Source organism: Salvelinus sp. IW2-2015, linkage group LG19, assembly GCF_002910315.2.
Source record: "Salvelinus sp. IW2-2015 linkage group LG19, ASM291031v2, whole genome shotgun sequence".
NCBI classification, from domain to species: Eukaryota; Metazoa; Chordata; class Actinopteri; order Salmoniformes; family Salmonidae; genus Salvelinus; species Salvelinus sp. IW2-2015.
Genome location: NC_036859.1, coordinates 26687395 through 26713280, shown reverse-complemented (window position 1 = coordinate 26713280; position 25886 = coordinate 26687395). Strand labels below are relative to the sequence as shown.

The 25886-nt window shown below is 42.4% G+C and overlaps 1 protein-coding gene across 2 annotated transcripts; it reads right to left on the bottom strand.

Moving 5' to 3' along the window:
* Positions 1 to 5942: 5942 nt before the first annotated feature.
* Positions 5943 to 25790, bottom strand: LOC111979639 (protein FAM227A-like). Of its 2 annotated transcripts, none has more exons than XM_024010243.2 (13): positions 25681 to 25790; positions 15676 to 15852; positions 15318 to 15385; positions 15133 to 15193; positions 14870 to 14970; positions 14267 to 14410; positions 10085 to 10183; positions 9857 to 9961; positions 8109 to 8238; positions 7369 to 7589; positions 6877 to 6970; positions 6571 to 6653; positions 5943 to 6337 (listed from the first exon to the last, which is right to left on the bottom strand). In XM_024010243.2, the coding sequence occupies exons 2-13, from the start codon at positions 15794 to 15796 to the stop codon at positions 6122 to 6124; spliced, it is 1443 nt and encodes a 480-aa protein (XP_023866011.1). In that variant the 5' UTR covers positions 15797 to 15852; positions 25681 to 25790; the 3' UTR covers positions 5943 to 6121. The 2 variants fall into 2 exon arrangements, with proteins under 2 accessions (XP_023866011.1, XP_023866010.1); XM_024010242.2 differs by having other exon boundaries at positions 25685 to 25790.
* Between the last annotated feature and the right edge of the window lie 96 nt (positions 25791 to 25886).

Sequence of the window (25886 nt, the reverse complement as noted above, 5' to 3'; positions counted from 1 at the left end):
TCTGTTCTTCATCTAAGTCACAACAATAGACAAGCATAGTGTTCTTAAATTAATAACAAACAAATTATTGTATTTTCCTTGTCTATATTGAATACATCATTTAAACATTCACAGTGTATGTTGGAAAAAGTATGTGAACCGCTAGGCTAATGACTTCTGCAAAAGCTAATTGGAGTCCAATCAATGAGACGAGATTGGATGTTGGTTAGAGCTGCCTTGCCCTATAAAAAACATTCACAAAATTTGAGTTTGCTATTCACAAGAAGCATTGCTTGATGTGAACCGTGCCTTGAACAAAAGAGATCTCAGAAGACCTAAGATTAAGAATAGTTGACTTTCATAAAGCTGGAAAGGGTTACAAAAGTATCTCTAAAAGCCTTGATGTTCATCAGTCCACGGTAAGACAAATTGTCTATAAATGGAGAAAGTTCAACACTGTTGCTACTCTCCCTACTGAGATATTGTGGCATGACCTCAAGAGAGCAGTTCACACCAGACATCCCAAGAATATTGCTGAACTGAAACAGTTTGTCACGTTCCTGACCTGTTTTATGTTATTTTTGTATGTGTTTAGTTGGTCAGGGCGTGAGTTGGGGTGGGCATTCTATGTTTTGTGTTTCTATGTTTAGGTTGTTGGTAATTAGCCTTATATGGTTCTCAATCAGGGACAGGTGTTTGACGTTTTCCTCTGATTGAGAACCATATAAAGGTAGGCGTTTCACACTGTTTGTTTGTGGGTGATTGTCTTCCGTGTCTGTGCACCACACGGGACTGTTTTCGGTTTGTTCGTTTTATGTAGTCTGTTCCTGTTCGTGAGTTCTTTCGTGTCTTTATGTAAGTTCCATGTTCAGGTTTCGTCTACGTCGTTTTCTTATTTTGTAAGTTATTCAAGTGTTCTTCGTGTTTCGTCTTTAATTTAATAAATTCATTATGTCATCATACCTCGCTGCGTATTGGTCCTCCGATCCTTCTCTCCTCTCCTCGTCCGAGGAGGAGGAGGAGCTAGAGCACCGTTGCACAGTTTTGTAAAGAGGAATGGTCCAAAATTCCTCCTGGCCGTTGTGCAGGTCTGATCCGCAACTACAGAAAACGTTTGGTTGAGGTTATTGTTGCCAAAGGAGGGTCAGCCAGTTATTAAATCCAAGGGTTCACATACTTTTTCCTCCCTGCACTGTGAATGTTTACATGGAGTGTTCAATAAAGACATGAAAACGTGTAATTGTTTGTGTGTTATTAGTTTAAGCAGACTGGGTTTGTCTATTGTTGTGGCCTAGATGAAGATCAGATCAAATTTTATGATCAATATACTTTTTCTTGCCACTAAGTTCATGAGACATTTATAAGTTATATTCTTCAAGAATCATTGGGTACATATCATTAATTTATAGTACAAAAATGTATGTGGCAACTGCAGATTGCCCCTTTAAAGTCCACTTTAAAACATCCACTTCAGAATAGCGAGATACGGCCAAAGATGCAGAAGCAAAGGAAGCAGTGGTGTTCAAACACATCTCCTTAAATGGCCTGTGGACTCACCCGAGTGTGTCTCTTAAATGGCCTGTGGACTCACCCGAGTGTGTCTCTTAAATGGCCTGTGGACTCACCCGAGTGTGTCTTCCTTTAAATGGCCTGTGGACTCACCCGAGTGTGTCTCTTAAATGGCCTGTGGACTCACCCGAGTGTGTCTCTTAAATGGCCTGTGGACTCACCCGAGTGTGTCTCTTGGCTGGGAAGTGTGATATTTCTCCTTTTATGTAATAAATATTTTACGATAACATGTTTATAGATCACATTCAGGGAATTCCAATGGCCGGCTGTCTGTCATTTGGTCTGTCAGTCTCTCTCTCTTTCTAGATGACACAGGTCAGATCAAGCTAAGTGTTGTTGATCCAGCCCTCTGTTTGAGCTGGCATCAGAGAAAAGCAACAGTTTGTTTTCTTTATCAGAGATGTATATTTTACTCAGTAAATAATGTTGTTGTCCTGTTTCTTACCATGAGTCATCAATTGATCACACTGTAATCAATCTACTGTGCTGTCTGTGTTCTCGTTTCCAAAAGCAATGCTGGTGACCTTGAGGGGTATAGTCTGGGAGGTCAATTAAATATTGTCTATCATAAAGCCAAGATCTCTATCCAAAACCCCAACCTATCCATATTCTATCTTATGTTTTACACTCTTTCAGTCTTTGTTTTTAATGATTACTCAGAGTCAACACCATTCAGACACTGGTATTTGTAGCCATGTATATACCGCCACATTGTGCCTGTGGTAGTTCATTACAGCATTCCTGCACAGACAGCGTGTACCCCGAAGAGCCAAATATAATCAAAGCCAATACAGGTGAAGCATGTTTTTTAATGCATTTCCGATATGAGGGTAGTCAGGGTTCAGGTTCAGGGTTGAGGGGTCAAACCCGGGGGGTTAAGGGGTCAGACTGTGGGGTCAGGGGTGACTTTGTCCAGCCCAGACACAGCCATTTCGAAGGCAAGTATGACCTCAGAGCTGGTCCTGGTGTCCTCTTCATTCTACAATAAGAATGACAGACCTGTCAATACAGGGGTATACAGCTACTGTACTTGTAGCTACTTTATAGCTTATCTACCTTCATTCTACAGTAGTGAGGGCCCTGCCGCCCATTACTGAAATTCATATAGATCAGGTTAAGCCATACTCTCTGTGGCACAACACAACAGTACCACCTTTAATACAACAATAGTGAGGACTCACAGGACAGTCATGTAGAACTTACAATGGTCTCTGGGACCAGTAGGTGGCACAGTCGTTTGATAGTTGTCTTCTGGGACAGGATCTTTTTCTGTTTCCTGATTAAAAGAGAGAGAAAGGAGCGTCACCAATACAGGACAGAATCAAGCATGCTTTTGTTCACTTTATTATCTTTTGAAAAGACAAAAAAAGCAAAGATACATTCGGGCAGAGGGTAACATATGAAAATATTATAAATTGGGTGGTTCGAGCCCTGAATGCTGATTGGCTGACAGCCGTGGTATATCGGACAAACATGTATTTTTACTGATCTAATTATGTTGGTAACCAGTTTATAATAGCAATAAGGCACCCTGGGGGGTTGTGGTATATGGCCAATATACCATGGCTAAGGGCTGTATCCAGGCACTCTGCATTGTGTTGTGCATAAGATCAGCCCTTAGCCGTGGTATATTGGCCATATACCACAGACCCCCGTGCCTTATTGCTTAATTATACAACATAAAACACTTATTTTCACAGGGGAGAAACATTGCATGTGTATGGGCCAGGGAACATTGGTTGTGTGAGAGTAGGCCTAGAATCAGGCAGTGAGAGCAGAGTAGGCTATCATTACCCCAAATAGGTGACAAGTATTAATAGGCCAACATAGACAGATCCAAAGCAGACATTACATGGAGCATAATTCATTTCCAACACCACCTGTGGCTCGCTCTGCAGGTCTAGGCTAAGCTACATCAACATGGTATCTCTCTGTATGGTTATTCAAATGATCAAACTAAGCCTACAGGAGGACAAAACCTTGTATGGCTGAGGCAGCAGTGGGCATGCCTGCGTGCCAGGTGGCACCCTGTTCCCTACATAGTGCACTACTTTTGACCAGAGTGGTTCACTATGTAGTGGGTAGGGTGCCATTTGGGATGCATMTTATGCCTTATATGGATGAGACAGCATTATTTTAAATATATATTTTCAACGTTGTTTTTGTATTGACAACGAGGGACACCATTATGCTAATTGTGCTAACATAAAACTGGATATGTTACACAGGGCATTATGGGTATTGTAGTATATAATGCTACAGTTATCAATCAGAAGACCTTGCCAGGTCTCAATAGAAGAGATACACTGAGTATACCAAACATTAAGAACCCTTTTCTAATATTGTGTTGGGGCATGGACTCTACAAGGTGTCGAAAGCGTTCCACAGGGATGCTGGCCCATGTTGACTCCAATGCTTCCCACAGTTGTGTCAAGTTGGCTGGATGTCTTTTGGGTGGTGGACAATTCTTGATACACACGGGAAACTGTTGTTAAAACCCAGCAGCATTGCAGTTCTAGACACAAACTGTTGCGCCTGGTACCTACTAATATACCCAGTACATCTTTTGTCTTGCTCATTCACCCTATGACTGGCACACATCCACAATCCATATCTCAATTCTGTCAAGGCTTAGAAATCATTATTTAACGTCTCTTCTCCCCTTCATCTACACTGATTGAAGTGGATTTAACAAGTGACATCAATAAGGGATCATAGCTTTCACCTGTATTCACCTGGTCAGTCTGTCATGGAAAGAGCAGGTGTTAATTATTTGTACACTCAGTGTGTCTCTTACAGTGTTTGTCTTACAGTAAGATATACACTGTAGTGTTGAGCTGCGGTGTTGGGAATGTTAACTGTACCTGAAGGTTTCGTAGCGCTCGTCCAGCTTCCTCTGGTTGAGAACATAAAGGTCCTTGGAGTATTGGCCCCACATGGTCCTGAGGTCCCTGCGGTGGGCCACAGAACGCTCCTGGGCCTTACTCAGAATGTCCCTGTACGTCACTGATCCAGCCGTAACATCACCAAGGGGTCAAGGAAGGAACACTGGCTGTGATGTCATGTACAGTGCCATCAGAAAGTATTCACACCCCTTGACTTTTCCAGCATTTTGTTGTGTTACAGCCTGAATTTAACTCTTATGGCAAGTCTAAATGAGTTTAGGAGTAAAAAATGTGCTTAACAAGTCACATAATAAGTTGCAATAATACAGTTTAACATGATTTTTGAATGACTACCTCATCTCTGTACCCCACACACAATTATCTGTAAGGTCCCTCAGTCGAGCAGTGAATTTCAAACACATTCAACCACAAAGACCAGGGAGGTTTTCCAATGCCTCGCAAAGAAAGGCACCTATTGGGCGATGGGTAAAAAAAAAGCAAACATTGAATATCCCTTTGAGCATGGTGAAGTTATTAAATACACTTTGGATGGAATATCAATACACCCAATCACTACAAAGATTCAGGCGTCCTTTCTAACTGAGGAAGGAAACTGCTCAGGGATTTCACCAATGGTGAATTCAAAACAGTTACAGAGTTGAATGGTTGTGATAGGAGAAAACTGAGGATGGATCAACAACATTGTRGTTCCTCCACAATACTAACCTAATTGACAGAGTGAAAATAAGGACGCCTGTACAGAATGGCTCTAAAGTAATACTGCAAAAAATGTGACAAAGTAATTAACTTTTTGTCCTGAAAACAAAGTGTTATGTTTGGGGCAAATCCAATACAACACATTACTGAGTACTAATCTCCATATTTTCAATCAGTGGTGGCTGCACCATGTTATGGTCATGCTTGTAATTGTTAAGGACTGGGGAGGTTTTCAGGATAAAAAAGATATGGAATGGAGCTAAGCACAGGCAAAAGGTTAGAGGAAAACCTGGTTCAGTCTGCTTTCCACCAGACACTGGGAGATGAATTCACCTTTCAGCAGGACAATAACCTAAAACACAACGCCAAATCTACACTGGAGTTGCTTACCAAGAATGTTCATGAGTGGCCAAGATACAGTTTAGACTTAAATCTACTTGAACATCTATGGCAAATAGCTGAAAATGGTTGTCTAGCAATGATCAACAACCAATTTAAAAGAGCTTGCATAATTTAAAAAAGAATAATGGGCAAATCCAGGTGTGGAAAGCTCTTAGAAACTTACCCAGAAAGACTCACAGCTGTAATCGCTGCCAAAGGTGTTTCTACAAAGTATTGACTCAARGGTGTGAATACTTATGTAAATTAGATCTTTCTGTATTTCATTTTCAATAAATCTGCAAACATTTCTAAAAACATGTTTTCACTTTGTCATTATGGGGCATTGTGTGTAGATGGGTGAGAAAACATATATTTAATMCATGTTGAATTCAGGCTGTAACACAACAACTGTGGAATAAGTCAAGGGCACGAATACTTTCTGAAGGCACTGTATGTGGATGAGGGCGGCAGAATGGCTAATACAGGAGCACCCTCTAACTTTATCAACAGAATGATCTGTGGGGTACATGGTTGGCGCTGGGACACACACATACACATTTACACATTTACACCCACGCAAGGACGCACACTCACATAGGTACAGTACACACACACACACACACTCCATTATTATCATTGTGAGGATATGGAGGCAGCTTGCTGATCTCGGTCCGGACCACCAGTAAATCCTGTCCCACCTTGGGGTCCATGTGGAGAACACGCATGTAGTACTGCACCAGAGGACTGTTGCCATACACATTAAACACACTGCGCTTAAACGCCACGCCCGGGTAGGCTACATGGGACTGTGGGAGAGGGGGAGAAACAGTGGGAATGAGAGAGGGATATGAAGGAGAGCGAATGAGAGAGGGGGTGAGAGAAAAGGGTGAGAGAAAAAGAGAAAGGTGTGTGTTTGTTTGAGAGAGAGAGAGAGAGAGAAAGAAAGAAAAGATGAGGGGTAAATAAAACTATGTCAGCAGGGATAGTAAGACAAACAGAATGAGTGTGAAAGCTGGACTGTGTGAAGTGCCAGTCTGACCTCTCTGGCAGGTGTCTGGTTGGCCTGTCCAGTCATGGCCTTCAGGTCTGTCCCTGTGATGTTCGCTGAGCCCACAGTATTCTCTGGAACAACCAGAACATCACACATAGCCAACAACAGAGAGACAGGGGAGACAAGAAGAGCACACAAAGAGCAAGTTGGCATTGAGTTCTGGTGAAGTCAATATCACTACCAAAGACCTATGCCATGAATCTCGAACTTGAATCAAGTCCATGCAGAGAAACCACTAAACACAGACTACATTTAGACTACTTACGCTTACCAAATTGAGACATAGAGGTTTACCTTCCGAGCCTGACGTAGTGCTKGTTGTGTTAACTGTGCTTTTAGATGGCTGGCTCTCCCGAGTGGTGTGACTACTACTGGTCAGCAATGAGCTCTGAGACACACACAGAATCAGTTCTGATCAAAAGGTGTCCCACTGGGCACAGACGTCATTTCAATGTCTAGTTTTGATTTACATTTGGTTGAGTTGTCCACTAACATGAATTGAATGTCACCATGTCATTGGATTTAGGTTAAATGTTCCCTTACGTTGAAGACTTTTTGCAAATCCAATCCGTTTTCCACGTTGATTCAATGTCATTCAATTTTGTTGTTGAAATTATGTGGAAACAACTTTGATTCAACCTGCTTTCGCCAGTTGGGGTGTTTGTGTGTGTGTGTGTGTGTGTGTGTGTGCGTGTGTGTGTGTGCGTGTGTGTGTGTGTATGCATGCTCATTGTAAGTGTGCGTGCTTGCATGCCTGCGCAAGTTTGACAAAATGAAAAGACTGACCGGTTTGTTCCTCAGTAGAGTGGTGGCAGTACTGGTCAATTTACTATGAAAGGGCTCATCAACATAGACACTGGAGAACATACTGTCCAGGAGAGACAGACATGAGTCACTCTCTTTCTCATTCCTCTTGTTCCCAGAAACAAACTGAACATGAGTGGCCTCCTCTGGCTCCAGAGCCTCAAAATCCCACTTCTTAAAAACATCAGGGGCAGGACAGATACCTGAGAGAGAGATATCTAGAAGAGAGAGAGACAGGACAGACAGACAGCAGACAGACAGACAGACAGAAGACAGACAACAGACAGACAGACAGACAGACAGACAGACAGACAGGACAGACAGACAGACGACAGACAGACAGGACAGGACAGACAGACAGACAGACAGACAGACAGACAAGACAGACAGACAGACAGACAGACAGACAGACAGACACAGACAGACAGACAGAGACAGACAGACAGACAGACAGACAGACAGAGACAGAGACAGAGAGAGAGAGAGAGAGAGAGAGAGAGAGAGAGAGAGAGAGAGAGGAGAGAAGAGGAAGAGAGAAGAAGAGGAAACAGTGTCAGCTGGGAGGGTAGAAAGCTAGAATTAATATGAAAGACGAAAGAATCTATAGATAACTGAGTGGAAATAGAGTACTAAAAGACAGAGAGAGAGAGAGAGTTAATTGAGCATTGTGTGATTTAATTGTGTATGTATGTATTTTTCTCAGTCAGTGTGTGCAGTGTCACCTCCTGTCCACTGGTAGGCAGTGAAGCACAGTGGGATGAGGAAGGTGTCACTGCGGAGGGTTCTGCAGGACTGAGGGAAACAACAACTGAAGCAGCAGTACAGGGTCTGGGCCAGGGTACTGGGGAACTCCTATAGAGGAAAGAGATTAGAAATAGTTTTGATTATACTCAGTGTGAGATATATGTAAAAGCTATACAGTTGAAGTCGTAAGTTTAATACATACCACTTAGGTTGGAGTCATTAAAACTAGTTTTTCAACCACTCCACAAATTTCTTGTTAACAAACTATAGTTTTGGCAAGTCGGTTAGGACATCTACTTTATGCATGACACAAGTCATGTTTCCAACAATTGTTTACAGACAGATTATTTCACTTATAATTCACTGGGTCAGAAGTTTACATACACTAAGTTGRCTGTGCCTTTAAACAGCTTGGAAAATTCCAGAAAATGATGTCATGGCTTTGGAAGCCTCTGATAGGCTAATTGACATCAATTGAGTCAATTGGAGGTGTACTTGTGGATGTATTTCAAGGCCTACCTTCAAACTCRGTGCYTCTTTGCTTGATATCATTGGAAAATCAAAATAAATCAGCCAAGACCTCAGAAAAAAAGTTGTAGACCTCCACAAATCTGRTTCATCCTTGGGAGCAATTTCCAAACTCCTGTTAGTACCACGTTCATCTGTACAAACAATAGTATGCAAGTATAAACACCATGGGACCACGCAGCCATCATATCGCTCAAGAAGGAGACGCGTTCTGTCTCCTAGAGATGAACGTATTTTGGTGCGAAAAGTGCAAATCAATCCCAGAACAACAGCAAAAGACCCTGTGAAGATGCTGGAGGAAACGGGTACAAAAGTATCTATATCCACAGTAAAACGAGTCCTATATTGACATAACCTGAAAGGCTGCTCAGTAAGGAAGAAGCCACTGCTCCAAAACCACCATAAAAAAGCCAGACTACAGTTTGCAACTGCACATGGGGACAAAGATCGTACTTTTTGGAGTAATGTCCTCTGGTCTGATCAAACAAAAATAGAACTGTTTGGCCATAATGACCATCGTTATGTTTGGAGGAAAAAGGGGCTTGCAAGCCGAAGAACACCATCCCAACCGTGAAGCACGGGGTGGCAGCATCATGTTGTGGGGGAGCTTTGCTGCAGGAGGGACTGGTGCACTTCCCAAAATAGATAGCATCATGACGAAGGAAAATTATGTTGATATTTTGAAGCAACATCTCAAGACATCAGTCAGGAATTTAAAGCTTGGTCGCAAATGGGTCTTCCAAATGGACAATGACCCCAAGCATACTTCCAAAGTTGTGGCAAAATGGCTTAAGGACAACAAAGTCAAGGTATTGGAGTGGTCATCACAAAGCCCTGACCTCAATCCTATAGAAAATGTGTGGGCAGAACTGAAAAAGCTTGTGCGAGCAAGGAGGCCACTCACCTGACTCAGTTACACCAGCTCTGTCAAGAGTAATGGGCCAAAATTCACCCAACTTATTGTGGGAAGCTTGTGGAAGGCTACCTGAAACGTTTGACCCAAGTTAAACAATTTAAAGGCAATGCTACCAAAAACGAATTGAGTGTATGTAAACTTCTGACCCACTGGGAATGTGATGAAAGAAATCAAAGCTGAAATATATMATYCTCTCTAATATTATTCTGACATTTCACATTCTTAAAATAAAGTGTTGATCCTCATTGACCTAAGACGGGAGTAGAGAAATATAGGCATTACCCTGAGAAACCACTTGCCACTGCGTGATGTTAGACTCTGGGTCAGGATTCGGATGTAATTCTCTGCGATTCGTGCAAACAGGCTGTCCTGTATGCGTGCGTCTGGCTGGAGAGAAAAAACATGGCAGCCATTAATGTAACACCACTTGTGGTTTAAGTCTGTTGACAACTGCACTGCACTAGAGAATAAAAACATATGTGCATAAATGTGACTTTCTGTCAATGTCACCTGGAAGTGCTGTAGAAACAGCCACCAGAAGGAGTCGATGACAAAGTCCTCCATCATAGAAGAAGATAGGATGCTTTGGAACACTGCCTTGTACCTGGGCTACAGGACAGGATGGAGATGGAATGTTTCAAACATTAGTCAGATAATTATAATAGTTTGCTGACAATGTTGGAAATCATATTTGAAGTTCATGTTTATGAGCCATACTCTGTTTCCTTAGCCTGGTCCCAGATCTGTTTAACTACACATTTGGCATGACAAAAACCATAGTAGTTAGTTACAAAGACCAAACAGATCTGGAACCAGGTCAATATTTCCTTTCTTCAAAGTGACTAATGAAAAACAAAAACACTGATCCCCCTACCAAATGAAGAAGACTACAGCATATGCCTTGTAGTCCAGCGGATAAGAACCAAATATACCCGAGAAGTAGAAAACTTGTTACACTAATACAAGGACCATTTTGTACATGAGTGGCCTCCTCTGGCTCCAGAGCCTCAAAASCCCACTTCTTAAAAACATCACCTTAAGGAACATTTTAAAGATTGGAGGCAGTCTGGGAAGCATGTTAGTCAACCAGAGCGGCCATTTTAATAAAATGGCTGCCATTCGGATTTCGTGTTCGAAGGAAATAGGGTAAAATCATTCCAAACAATATCAAAATTACTTTGTAATGTTACCCACCCACTAAATAAATCCCACAGATAATATTGAGAATAATTCTGATCATAAAATACTTTTAACACCTTCATGGTGCTCCTATTGAGGTCATTTTGACAATAATCCAGTGGCAAAAATAATAATTGAATATGACAAAGCCACCAAATTCCACAAACAGCTGGGGCATGTCTAAATAAGTATTTTGGCTATAGTGTCATCACCGACTTTTTAATATGGCCACCAACCAGCTGCATGGGGCCACATTGGACTAGATTCAGTTAGCCATATCTGCATAAATATTTGGCAGGGGTGTAATGTACTTAAGTAAAAATAATTGAGTAGTCATTTGGGGGTATGTGTACTATACTKGACTATTTATATTTTTTGCCAACTTTTACTTCACTCCATTCCTAAAGAAAATATGTACTTTTACTCCATACATTTTCCCTGACACCAGAAAGTACTCGTTACATTTTGACAGGAAAATGGTCCAATTCACACACTTATCAAGAGAACATCCCTGGTCATCCCTGCTGCCTCTGATCTGGCGGACTCACTAAACACAAATGCTTCATTTGTAAATTATGTCTATGTTGGAGTGTGCCCATGCTATCGTCAATATAAGGAATTTGAAATGATTTATACTTTTACTTTTGATACTTAAGTATTTTTAAAACCAAATACTTTTAGACTTTTACTCAAGTATTATTTTACTGAGTGACTTTCACTTTTATTTGAGTCCTTTTCTTTTAAAGGTATACTTTTACTCAACTGTGACAATTGAGTACTTTTTCCACCACTGATAATTGGTACATACAGCCAAATGATGGATTAAAATGTTTGACGGGAAAATGTTAAAAAAATAAAAACTTTAAAAATTGTCTGGAAAACACAATAAAATTGCCAAAAAGTTCCAGATATACAAATCCTTTAAACGTTTAGTAAAAAAGTGGTGAAGTGGTGTTTTTTGTAATGTTTTCATGGCTAGTTCCAAAACTTTACATGTAAACACTCTAAAATTAATATGGGTGTTCCCTGAAGTCTACTTTTTGCAATGATATATAATATGATATTCTGTTTTGTGTACATTTGATGAAATGTGACAGGAAACCTGCCTAGTACACATCACTTTAGGAAAAATCACATAGGAATGTATTATGTCCAGCAGAGAGACAGGTAACCCATTTTAACAAAATCATTTTATGAGGAGACCTTTCGGCCTTCAAACAAAGTAAGTAAAAGTCTAAACAAAGATGTTTAGCTATAGTGCCACTGAGATTTAACCTATTATACACAGTGGTGTAGTGCTATTTTTTTAGGTGAGGGAGCGGAAAAAAAGAAAATGACGTCATCAATTCTCAATCAACGTTTGCAGAGTAGCCTGTTGAATAATATCATTTTATATGCATGAAACACATCATTCAAATACAACGTCTGCCTATGCCTACACACATTGACTTGAATAAATGTTTGTACATTTAACATCTTCTTGAGTGATGTGAGTAAATACATTTCAGAGCAGATGTAACAAGCTACAGACTAGCCTACCTGTAGTGTTTCCATTGGGATGCTTAACCAATTTTTTAGCAGCCATACTGGAATTGACCGCCAGGGGTGTAATGGACAATCTGTGATGACAGTATAGCCACAAATACTTATTTAGACATGCCCTAGCTGTGTGTGAAATTTGGTCTCTATCACATAATCCACAATTTCCTCATGTAGCCGCTAGACTATGGTCACAATGACCTCAATATGACCACTATTAAGGTCTTAAGAGTACATTATGATTATTGTCTATATTATCTGTGGGGTTTATTTAGTGGATAGATAGTCATTCTGATATTGTTTGGAACGAATTTACCCTATTTTCTTCTAACAGGAAATCCGGATGGCAGACATTTTATTAAAATGGTCGCCCTGGTTGACTGACAGGCTTCCCAGACTGCCTCCAATCTATAAGATGTTCCTTAATAACCTGTCTAGGACTGGGGTTCCGCTTGCCAACAGCCAATGATATTGCAGGGCACCAAATTCAATCAACAGAAATCTCATAATTAAATTTTCTCAAACATACAAGTATTAGACACCATTTTAACGATAAAATTCTCGTTAATCCAACCACAGTGTCCGATTTCAAAAAAGCTTTTCGGCGAAAGCAGAAYATATCATTATGTTAGGTCAGCAACTAGTCACAGAAAGCATACAGCGATTTTCCAACCAAAGAGAGGAGTCACAAAAATCTGAAATATTGATAAAATTATTCACTAACCTTTGATATTCTTCATCAGATGACACTCCCGGGACAACATGTTACACAATACATGTATGTTTTGTTCGATCAAKTTCATATTTATATCCAAAAACCTCAGTTTACATTTGKCTTTGCCTCCAAAACATCCCGTGAATTTGCACAGAGCCAYATCAAATCATAGAAATACTCATAATAAACATTGATAAAAGATACAAGTGTTATTCACAGATTTAAAGATATGCTTCTCCTTAATGCAACCGCTGTGTCAGATTAAAAAAGAAAAAATACGGAAAAAGCAAACCATGCAATAATCTGAGTACGGCGCTCAGAGACCAACACAACCCAAGAAGATATCCGCCATGTTGGAGTCAACATAAGTCAGAAATAGCATTATAAATATTCACTTACCTATGATGATCTTCGTCAGAATGCACTCCCAGGAATCCCAGTTCCACAATAAACGTTTGATTTGTTCCATAAAGTTAATCATTCATGTCCAAATAGCTCCTTTTGTTAGCACGTTTGGTAAACAAATCCAAACTCACAACGCGTGTGCAAGTCCAGCGGAAAGTACAGACGAAAAGTCCAACAAGTTATATTACAGGTCGTAGAAACATGTCAAACGAAGTATAGAATCAATCTTTAGGATGTTTTTAACATAATTCTTCAATAATGTTCCAACCGGAGAATTCCTTTGTCTTCAGAAAAGCAAATGGAACAGAGCTCGCTCTCACGTGAACGAGCGTCACGAGCTCAAAGCATTCTGCTAGACCTCTGACTCATTCCCCTCTCCTTCGGCCCCACTTCACAGTAGAAGCATCAGACAAGGTTCTAAAGACTGTTGACATCTAGTGGAAGCCTTAGGAAGTGCAACATGACCCATATCCCACTGTATCTTCAATAGGGAATGAGTTGAAAAACGACCAACCTCAGATTTCCCACTTCCTGGTTGGATTTTTTCTCAGGTTTTTGCCTGCCATATGAGGTCTGTTATACTCACAGACATCATTCAAACAGTTTTAGAAACTTCAGAGTGTTTTCTATCCAAATCTATCCAAATACTAATAATATGCATATATTAGCAACTGGGACTGAGTAGCAGGCCGTTTACTCTGGGCACGCTTTTCATCCAAACGTGAAAATGCTGCCCCCTATCCATAAGAAGTTAAGGTATCTAGTATTGGTGTACTAAGGTTGATACTCGTATCATAAAATGGAACAATTATTTCACCTATCCGCTGGACTATTGATACAGTGCTGTTTAGTACCTTGTCAGTGAGGTGTGGCTGTGCCCTCACTACGTGGGTAATGATGGTAGAGAAGGTGTTGCTGTGTGGCAGGGGCATGGGCATGTCGTCTCTGAACCCTGGGTACTGATACAGCTCCACCAGCTTGGGCATGCCCACTTCACGCTGAGGGTACGAGAGAGAAAGCAGATAGATACACATTAAACCATCTCAGCGGGAAAGAAATGTGATTTCCCATGGCATCTTCTTCTGCCTGCTGGGATAACACACATTGCTATTTGAACACACACAAATGACCAACATAAAATCCCATTAGAATTCTCAGTTTAAACTTGGTATGCAGTATTGTCTCTTAATTCAAACAGAAACAAGTCTGTTGAATATGTAATTTACACGAGTTGAATGGGTCAGAAGAACCTATTCCAGTAATTACATTATGTATACAGGATAACAATGTGACCAACCAACTTCAGTGTTCTCAACGAGGACAGCTCTCACTGATTATGGATGATTATTGATCAAAATTACCATTTACATAATAGGCAATCACATTTGGGTTTCACAGGCGATACGTCACACCTCCTCAACACCATCCTCCTCCCTCTGTCAATTGTGAGCCCTGACCTTTTCAGCTGGCATGTTGCGCCTGCGATTCTGCAGCGACGTGGACGAGTCCTGCTGGGACGACAGCCGCGTGAACTTTGACCCCGCCTTGTCTTGTCTGTCTGGAGGGAGGGAGGAGAGATATCACATTATTACTTAACCCTGTATCAAACCATTAGACCATTGCTAAACTTCTGTTTCCCTTTTCCTATTCCTTGAAACTATAAGAAGACATAAGAATTGTTTGAAATGTCAAGAACCCATAAGAAACCATGTGTCCATACCTTTGCCCTCTGTGATAGCAGCTAGGTGAGTATGTAGCGTCTGTCCGCAGTCATAACCCATCTGAAAAACACAGCTTCCACGTCATGATACAAAGACTATACTATGAGGTGTGTGTGTGTGTGTGTGTGTGTGTGTGTGTGTGCGTGCGTGCGTGCGTGTGCGTGCGTGCGTGCCCTACACTCACAGAGCTGAAGAGGGGAGGCAAACGGGCAATCCTTGCACTGAGGGTCCCTATTGAACCCACCAAACAGGCTGTCACACCCCCGTAAAGGACAAACAGAAATTCACACTGTATTATTTCAATATTTATCAGTCATATCATAACATAACAATGAGGTAATTGGAGAGAAGTGTGTGGGACAGTGAGGAACACTAATGTACATCACCATGATTGTGTAAACTATTTCACTTAGGCCTACTGAATGGGGACACTGCATGTTTTCAATAGGCTAGGCTATTGCCTCCCTAACATTAGCTGAGTTTAGTCCACGATATGATACAGGGATCTAAACTAGAGCTACCCGAACATGTGAAAAGGATACAGGCTGGAGTGCGTGAGGACTCTTGTAGGCTCTCCTTCTTGCTTCGCGCAGTGACAGGGTTCTCGCTCACGTCCTCCTGGTACACCACGATGGGTGCGCACTGCTCACTGATATCCGCCATTGTTGACCTCTGCCACTACCGCAACTGCCCCCTCAGCAACAAACCTAGGGACACGGCTGGTGCATAGCGTCATTTTAAGTTCTCAATAAATTCCAAAGCCTATCAAACCCTCTCTATAAGCCTATATCAACACAGCAGGAAAAACAGCATGACATTGACATTTCTTACATTTTGATCACAGCAAAAGGAAGGTAACATTGCCACTACCTTGCTCTCCAACCAAGGAGCATGAATTGAGGAGCAAACTGAATCAGACAAAAAGGAAATACATTGGAGGCCAGTGGGAATGAATAAAAGTGCTTCTTTATTGATAAAACCAGCGCATTTTGGCCTTTCATCCTTCAGCCTTCATTGGTATTTACAGAAGGAATATGAAGGTGTATTTTATTTCAAATGACCTCCTACTGCTTCCAATAGGTCATGCTATGTCTATAAACAACTGGTCAGATTTTTGCAACCCAATCACATAGTTTTATTTTTTATTCCCATTGTGATTGATCCTTGAACCCATATGAGGCCATTTTGATATTATTATTTTATGCATCAACCAATGGAGGTCACGTTTGTTATGGGTGCAAGATGGCACGTTGATGCTATCTGTTGGTAAATGTTCATTACTGCAACACCAGTGTTTTACCAGTGTACTGCATATACCCTTGCAATGTGCTGACACAACTGGTTACTTGCATCAGTGACACTGTCTCGTCATTTAACATCCAAACATGACCACCGCAAATCAGAGCGAACTGTTTGGGTTYACAAAAAATTAAACTGAGTAAAATATTGCCGGATTTCACCTTAACTACAGTGAGTTTGCTAGTTAGCAATTAGCTTCAGTGTTGTTAGCATCAGATAGACATGGCTGCTAACATTCCCCCTCCCGCCATTATGAAGCTCAGCGGAGATTGGAGCACGAACTGGGATACGTCCAGAAGAGAATGGGAGGACTATGCACCAGCTACTGGACTTCTGGAAAAGGATGATGATGCAGTGGCTGCCACTTTGAGGACTATAATGGCCGCTGAATCTTGACATCTATACAACCACAACCTGAACATAACAGCAGCTCAGCAAGGTAACACAACAGCTATTCTTGATGCTCTTGAACACAACTTTAAACCAGCAAAGAATGTTATCTATGAGTGTTATGTTTTTGGCTGTTGTAAACAGGAGGATGGGGAGTCCATTTACAGCTTTGTCACCAGGCTAAGGGAAAAGGCAGCTACATGTGAATATGGTGCTTTAAGAGACAAACTGATCAGCGATAAGATAGTGCTCGGCATAGCTGATGAAGGCACGTGCAGACGTTTGCAGAGAGCACGGGACCTGACACTGGTCTTGGCAGTGGAGCCATGCCGTGCGGCAAAGATTACTCTTATACGGATGAGGTCCATGGTGTTCGAAAGGTAGCATATGGACAATGTCAATGCTACATTCAGGCAGCCAGCTAAGAAATTCCCCTTTGCCACAGCTAATGCTAATACTACAGCCAACTCTGCAATAGACAGCCCCTATACGTGCGGATATTGTGGCATTTCTCACAGATGCGGAAAAGAACACTGCACAACCTATGGGAAAATGTGTAAAATCCTGTGGCACAGGTAATCACTTCGAAAGGGTCTGCATGAAGAGCAAGAGAAAGGAGGGTAAAGTGCACTCCATTGAAACAGACACAGATGAAGGGAACAACAGCACTGAGAACCACAACAATGCCAGCTAGATTCTGAGGCCACATGCCTTAAAGACAAAAGGAGGCTTGCGCCCAGAGACAAACAAACACAGAGTAGCACCAAGCTGAAACTGTATTCAGGCCAGCTGATGACCTGTTTAGGCCTGTGTGTGACAGAGTGTGATGTGCTTTGCCAGAAACACACCCTTAAGTTTGAAATAGTTGAGGCTAGTCAACAGCCATTACTGTCAGGGTCAACATGTAAGCACCTCGGGCTTATTAACTTCACCATCCCAGCAGACCTTAACACTATAGACAAAGTCCAGGCTGGGCCTCTAAGCAAAAAGACACTCCAAAGCAAATACCATAATGTCTTCAATGCTCCGGTTTAGTCAGTTCCCGGGCAAAGTACACTTTGAGTTGGATGCAGCAATCTAGCCAGTTCAGTGTACACCTCGCAAAGTACCAGTGGCCCTGAAAGCAGCTGTGAAGGCTCAGCTCGACAAATATGAAGCAGATGGCCACATCACATCTGTCACCGGGCCTACAGACTGGATTAGTAATATGGTTATCTTCAAGAAACCAGACAAGCTACAGCTATGCATTGATCCTTAACACGTCAACCGGGCTCTGCGATATTCATATTACATTATGCCCATGTTCTTTACAAGTTCCCGAAGGCCAGTCTTCACGCTTGTGGATGCCAGAGTTGCCTTCCTGCAGTGCAAACTTGACGAGCCCAGCACCTGCATGACCACCTTTTGGACACCCTGGGGTAGGAAGTGGTGGTTGAAGCTCCCGTTTTGTGTCTCCTTGGATCCAGATGTGTAGCAGTGGAAAACGCACAAGCTGCTGGTTGGACTCAGTGGCGTGGAACCCATAGTAGATGACATCATCGTAGTGGGCTGTGGGGACAATGTTGAGGTGGCCGACCATGACCATGACTCCAAGCTGCTGGCCCTGATGGACAGATGCAGACAGGTCAAGCTAAGGCGAAGCATAAAAAATCTTCAGTTAAAAGTGCTAGAGGTCCGCTTTCACAGGCACATCTTGTCCTCCATCTGATTGATTCAGAGAATGTGAAGGCTGTCTTGGACATGCCACCCCACCCATCTGACGTGAGTCAGTGCAGTGCAGAACTTCGTCRGATTTGTCGATGATGAGGATGTGGATTAACGCAGCCCCACACATGTGTCTGATTCAGAGGGGTTGGGTTAAAAAAGTTGTGCAACTGACTAGGTATCCCCCCATTCCCCTTCCCTTCATGCAGGAGGGCCAGCCTGTGCCATTTGCCTCTAGGGCACTCACTGCAGTCATCCCTCTCWTCAAAGGGGAGACACTCTAGACCCAAACTGCTACAGACCTATATCTGCCTATACCTGCCTTTCTAAGGTCTTCCAAAGCCAAGTTAACAAACAGATCACTGACCATTTCGAATCCCACCGTACTTTCTCCGCTATGCAATCTGGTTTCCGAGCTGGTCATGGGTGCACCTCAGCCATGCTCAAGGTCCTAAACAATATCATAACCGCCATCGATAAGAGACAATACTGTGCAGCTGTATTCATCAACCTGGCCAAGGCTTTCGACTCTGTCAATCACCACATTCTTATCGGCAGACTCAAAAGCCTTGGTTTCTCAATTGACTGCCTCACCTGGTTCACCAACTACTTCTCAGACAGAGTTCAGTGTGTCAAATCGGAGGGGCTGTTGTCCGGACCTCTGGCAGTCTCTATGGGGGTGCCACAGGGTTCAATCCTCGGGCCGACTCTTTTCTCTGTATACATCAATGATGTCGCTCTTGCTGCTGGTGATTCTCTGATCCACCTCTACGCAGATGACACCATTCTGTATACTTCTGGACCTTCTTTGGACACTGTGTTAACTAACCTCCAGACGAGCTTCAATACTCTCCTTCCGTGGCCTCCAACTGCTCTTAAATGCAAGTAAAACTAAATGCATGCTCTTCAACCGATCGCTGCCCACACCTGCCCGCCCATCCAGCATCACTAATCTGGATGGTTCTGACTTAGAATATGTGGACAACTACAAATACCTAGGTGTCTGGTTAGACTGTAAACTCTCCTTCCAGACTCACATAAAGCATCTCCAATCCAAAATGAAATCTAGAATCGGTTTCCTATTTCGCAACAAAGCATCCTTCACTCATGCTGCCAAACATACCCTCATAAAACTAAATATCCTACCGATCCTTGACTTCGACGATGTCATTTACAAAATAGCCTCCAACACTCTACCCAGCAAATTGGATGCAGTCTATCACAGTGCCATCCGTTTTGTCACCAAAGCCCCATATACTACCCACCACTGTGACCTGTATGCTCTCGTTGGCTGGCCCTCGCTTCATATTCGTCGCCAAACCCACTGGCTCCAGGTCATCTATAAGTCTTTGCTAGGTAAAGCCCTGCCTTATCTCAGCTCACTGGTCACGATAGCAGCACCCACACGTAGCATGCACTCCAGCAGGWRTATTTCACTGGTCACCCCAAAGCCAATTCCTACTTTGGCCGCCTTTCCTTCCAGTTCTCTGCTGCCAATGACTGGAACGAACTGCAAAAATCACTGAAGCTGGAGACTCATATCTCCCTCATTAACTTTAAGCACCAGCTGTCAGAGCAGCTCACAGATCACTGCACCTGTACATAGCCCATCTGTAAATAGCCCACCCAACTCCCTCATCCCCATACTGTAGTTTATTTTGCTCCTTTGCACCCCAGTATCTCTACTTGCACACTCATCCTCTGCACATCTATCACTCCAGTGTTTAATTGCTATATTGTAATTATTTCGCCACTATGGCATATTTATTGCCTTACCTCCCTTATCCTACCTCATTTGCACACACCATATATAGACTTTTTAAATTTTATTATTGACTGTATGTTTGTTTATTCCTGTAATAGTGCCTGTGTGTAGCTGGTGTAGAGGAGTCAGGCGCAGGACAGCAGATATGAGTAATAAACTCAAATATACACAAATACAACACAATAAATCGAGCCCACAACAACGTACCGTATTACAAACAAACAATCACTCACAAACAACCATGGGGGAACAGAGGGTTAAATAATTAACAAGTAATTGTCACGCCCTGACCTGAGATATCTCTATTTTCTTTACAAAATAGGTTAGGTTAGGTCAGGGTGTGACTAGGGTGTGTACGTTAGGTTGTGTATTGTCTAGGGTTTTTTGTATGTCTAGGGTCTTTGTAGGTCTAGGTGATTTGTATGTCTATGGTGGCCTGATATGGTTCCCAATCAGAGGCAGCTGTTAAGCGTTGCCTCTGATTGCGGATCATATTTAGGTAGCCATTTTCCCTTTGGTGTTGGTGGGTGCTTGGCTATGTGTAGTTGCCTGTCAGCACTCGTTTTGTATAGCTTCACATGTCGTTTTGTTATTTTGGTTAGTTTGTTCAGTGTTCATTCTTATTATAATAAAGAATGTACGCACACGACGCTCCGCCTTGGTCCGATTCATACGACGAACGTGACAGTAATTGGGGGATTGAAACCAGGKGTGTAAGACAAGGACAAAACAAATGGAAAATGAAAAGTGGATCGGCAATGGCTAGAAGGCCGGTGACGTCGACCGCCGAACGCCGCCCGAACAAGGAGAGGGACCGACTTTGGCGGAAGTGGTGACAATTCCATGTGTAACTCTGTGCTGTTGTTTGTGTTGCACTGCTTTGTTTTATCTTGGCCAGGTCGCAGTTGTAAATGAGAACTTGTTCTCAACTGGCCTACCTGGTTAAATAAAGGTGAAATAAAAAAACTCCAACACAGCAGACCTACGCTCAGATAGAGGAGTGCCTCAGCATTGTGTTTTAATGCGAACGCTTCACCACTACCTGTACGGGTGCGACAACATCACAGCAGAGACAGATCACAAGCACCGTATTGCTATATTCAGCAAGGCTCTCCTGAACGCCCCAAAATGACTGCAGATCATGCTACTGGCCTACAAAAATACAACCTCAAGGTGGTGTAAATAGCCAGGGCCGGAGATGTATGCGAGTGACAGGCTCAGCAGGGCTACTGCATCAGACACACACACACGCTCCATGCATGAACAACACGCAGCGTGCAGCTTACAAACAGAGCAAGTGGATGATGAACTCATCAACCAGGCTGACTACCTCAATGTTACGGACCAGCGCCTTATACAAATCAGACAGCACACAGACAGGGAAGAGCGCCTCCAGACATTGAGGTCTGTGATTCTGATGGGCTGGCCAGACTGCAAGGAAGAAACTGCTCTAGCCATCAGAGAATATTGGCCAGTCAGAGAAGAGCTCATTGTTCAAAATGAGGTGCTATTCAAAGGTCTAAGAGTCGAATCCCCCGGTCCCTGCGCCCTGAGATGCTGGCATGTGTGCACTCAAGTCACATTGGGGGTAAGGCCTGTTACAAACAAGCATGTGACACACTGTATTGGCCAGGAATGCAGAGTGAATAAAGGACTATGTCAGCAAATGCACAATCTGCAATGTACACCCTATTGAGCAACAGAGAGAGACAATGATGTCCCACGAGCTACCGATGCAACCCTGGCAGATAGTTAAAGTCTAGATCTCTTTCAGCACAGAGGCAAATACTTCCCTGTTAGCTGATCATTACTCAGCAGAGTCACAATCAAGCGCTCAGTTTGCCCACTATGCCCAGGCAGATGAGGTCATCTCAGATAATGGAACCCAAGTCGCTTGCTTTGTGTTCTGGAAATTTGCTGCAGAATGGAATTCATGCACCTCCTTGCCACGACACACCAAAAGCTCATTGGAAGCCGAGTCGGTGGTCAAAATCGCAAAGAACCTCTGCAAAAACACGGATGCCTGAAAAGCAGTTATACAGTGACGCAATACACCAGCGGAAGCATGGATAGCCACCTAATCTCATAGTTTCACATCAGAATTTGCCGTAATTGGATGAATGTTGATTTTTGACCAATTAATTCCACGTGGCTTATAGGTTAAATTCCACGTGGCTACAGGGTTAATTCTGTGTGGTTACAGGGTTAATTCTGTGTGGTTACAGGGTTAAAAAGAAACAACTCAAAGGGTTAAGTTGAGGTATTAATTCTGAGTGGTTAATGTTAGGGCTATGGTTTGGTGAAGGCTTAAAACTAAATAATTAAAAACAATACGCTGTTACCATTAAGCATCATCAAGTAGTCTCCCTGCTTGCTAGAGAATTGTGAACTGCCTTGTTTGAGCCCAGTACCGTGCCAACATAAAAATACAAAAATTGGGGAGCGTCGACAAAGGCATATATCAACGGCTCTTTCTTGTGACCAGCCTGGGATAGCATGCCGGCTAAGCGCTTAAAAGCAGCTCTATACCAGGGGACCAGACAGGCCTCTGGAGACTCGGAAAGTTGCACCACACTTCTACTTGGTCGAAGTGAATGGATCATTGTACCGTCATAACAGGGTTAATCTCTTGGTTGCTGAGCTAACACCTACTCAGAACCCAGACGGTCATAGGTGTCGCATGACAAATGACGGACACCCAGCAAGTCACATCGGGCATGAGGCACTGGACGAAGAACCAGCGGATCACAGGGCGGCAGCTCCCTCTACCAATCAACACTCCCCTCAGACTGTCAGGTGACACGCCTGTGCATGATCCCCAGAGTCCTGACAGAACAGCCCCCAGTCTTTTCATGCTGTGGACGGCTGTCCCAGCCATCTAAGATACTTAGTCTGTAGGTTTCCTATATGGACTGTTGACAGAGTAAAAAAATATATAGTAAATAATTTWAAAAAAGAAGACAAGAAGACAGAATGCACTGAGTATCTTTACTGAAGACTTGACTATCATTTAAAAAAGGGAAAAGTGAAGAGACTGAGACAAATGGACTCAATATCATAATTTGTTGTTCATTTTATATCTGAAAAAGCCCAAACCTTTCATGTTGGATATTAATACTAGGTTTGTTGTGTTAGTGAATAGACAATCCCGTCCTTTTTCTAAAAGGGAAGACGTTATGGGTGTAAGATGGCACGATGTTGCCATCTGTTGGTAAATGTTCATCACTGCACCACCCAGTGTTTTACCAGTGTACTTCATATACCTGGATGTATTGAAATGTGCTGAACAAGACTGATTCCTCGCATCCACGACCGGCCTGCTCATTAGGCAGGACTAGGCAGCCGCCTATGGCGGAAGATTGACGAAGGCGGCATTTTCTGAGCTAAACTGACCTAGTCACACCTCCAAAAACAACTCATAAAACCTCATAATTCTGCTCCTAAACAATGACAATTTTTAGGTGAGCGTTAATGCCGCCATGTGATAAGCTGTGCCCACTTTGTCAAAGGCAGGGGCCTTGTTCATTCCCAGCGCGCCTCTCCAGGGTGCTGTTGGAGAGACGCATCGCTGCRRCACTCTACCAACATTCCCTCAAAGAATGATCTAATCTAAATCATGTAGCAGATATGGGATATGGTAGAAAGAGTATGTGGCCTTTTATGAAGSCTACAGAATGGAGATAAAATGTATGACAATGTAATGAGATGGGACACTTTCCTACATCAGGTTTCTCTGATCAACTAGCCTAACCTAAATGGCGCCAAATCAAATAAAAAATGTCATGTTAACAAACAACATATCCTAAAAACAGGACAGGTCAAATTAAAATGGACAATATGGAATGGACAATCACAACTGTTCTCCAGGAGTTTCACCCCATTGTCATGATCAGTGGTTTCAAGTTTCTATCTGTCAATTTTTGACAAGCTGCATTTCCCGCTGTGTAAACACATTGCAAATAGGCTCACGATAACTGCTGATGAAGTTGGGTAGCTGATATTCAGAGCTTAAATAGCCAAATTGATTAATAACAGAAATCAGGATTAATAAATCCAATGACACTACCTGTTTTACAAATGGCGGGACTACCACATGGATCGGCATTTATAAAATTCCATTGCAGTCTGACATGGTAGGCTACACACCAGTAAACACAAGCTGACGTCTTTATTAGTGTTTTACAAACGGTAGGCTTACCACATAGATGGGCATTCATAACATTTGATTTCAGGCAACACTGTAGGCTACACCTCAGTAAGCACATACCAACACCAACGCCTTTTGCATGTTTTTTTTAATGCAATCCGGACCGGCCTTGATTTCCACATCCACGGACATTGGTCCGGCCTGGACCAAATCTGAACCAATCATAGATGTCTAAGTTTGGTTCAGATTTTGTCGGGTCTGGACCAGCCTTGATTTGGCCCAAACATAGACGTCGATAAATTACGTATTTTCAACTTTAATTCAGAACCAAAAATKAGCCTGATTTCAACATCCGGAAATTAAGTATTTTCAACCTTCATTCAGAACCGATAATGATTTCAATATTCTGAAAAAACTTTTTTTCAACGTCCTAGAAAATATACATTTTAAGCATACGGAAAATAAGTATTTTCCCCATTCATTCAGCACCTTCATTCAGCACCTAAATTGAACCTAACTTCAACGCCTGGAACATTTTAAACATCTTTTCAACATCATTTTTTGCTATTCTATTATCGGGGGGGRCTGAAAAAAACGGAAAGGACCAGCCCTGCTCGGGTCATTTAATGCTGCATTCAAAACAACTGGGAACTAGGAAATCTCGACTTCTGACTTCAGCGTATTCAAGACAACTGGGAACTCTATTTTTTTAAGATCATCCACCTCGGGATTCTAAATCGGAAACTCTGGCATCTTTCTTTAGCTCCGACTTTCTGACCTGAAGATCACTGACACCATTATTTGAACTCGTTTTTTAAGAGTTCCCAGTTGTCATGAGAGCAGCATATATGTGGTTAGCTGATACGTAAAATACCTATCCAGGCGTTGCAAAATCTGGCAGGTGTCAGCAACGCCTGCGCAAAGGAACGCGTCAATAATGTGATTAGCTGATATAAAATACCTATGTCCCCCAAAACCTCACTTTCTGTCTATCTGTATAAAAAAAATCCAGATAGACTATAAAAAGGGCCAAAATGCGGTAGTGTTCTAGTGCCCTCTAAGAGTTTTGGAATTTCCTCTTCCTTTTTTTTTTGTTACCACGCAATGTGCAACTTATTCTATTAAAGTATAATGGACGCCTATTTTGGACAGCAAATCTAGGAAGAAAAACTACTGTCTAATCACATGAGGTGCTGAAAGCCGTATATCTCTCCATTGACGAAGTGTTTGATTAGAAGTTACCTACGTCAATTTGCCTGGCTGTACAACCGCTGTCCAGTCGTTCTGTCCCCTCGTACTGAAATTCACGCAGCTCTGTGTGGAATTCAAGAGCGCGTTACCGAGGAAACCCTGTGACGCCATCCAACAAATATTGCAGACAAAGACAGGCCTATTAGTCTAAATACTCTACTAACATAAAAGCTGTTAGAATTATAAGTGTATGTATG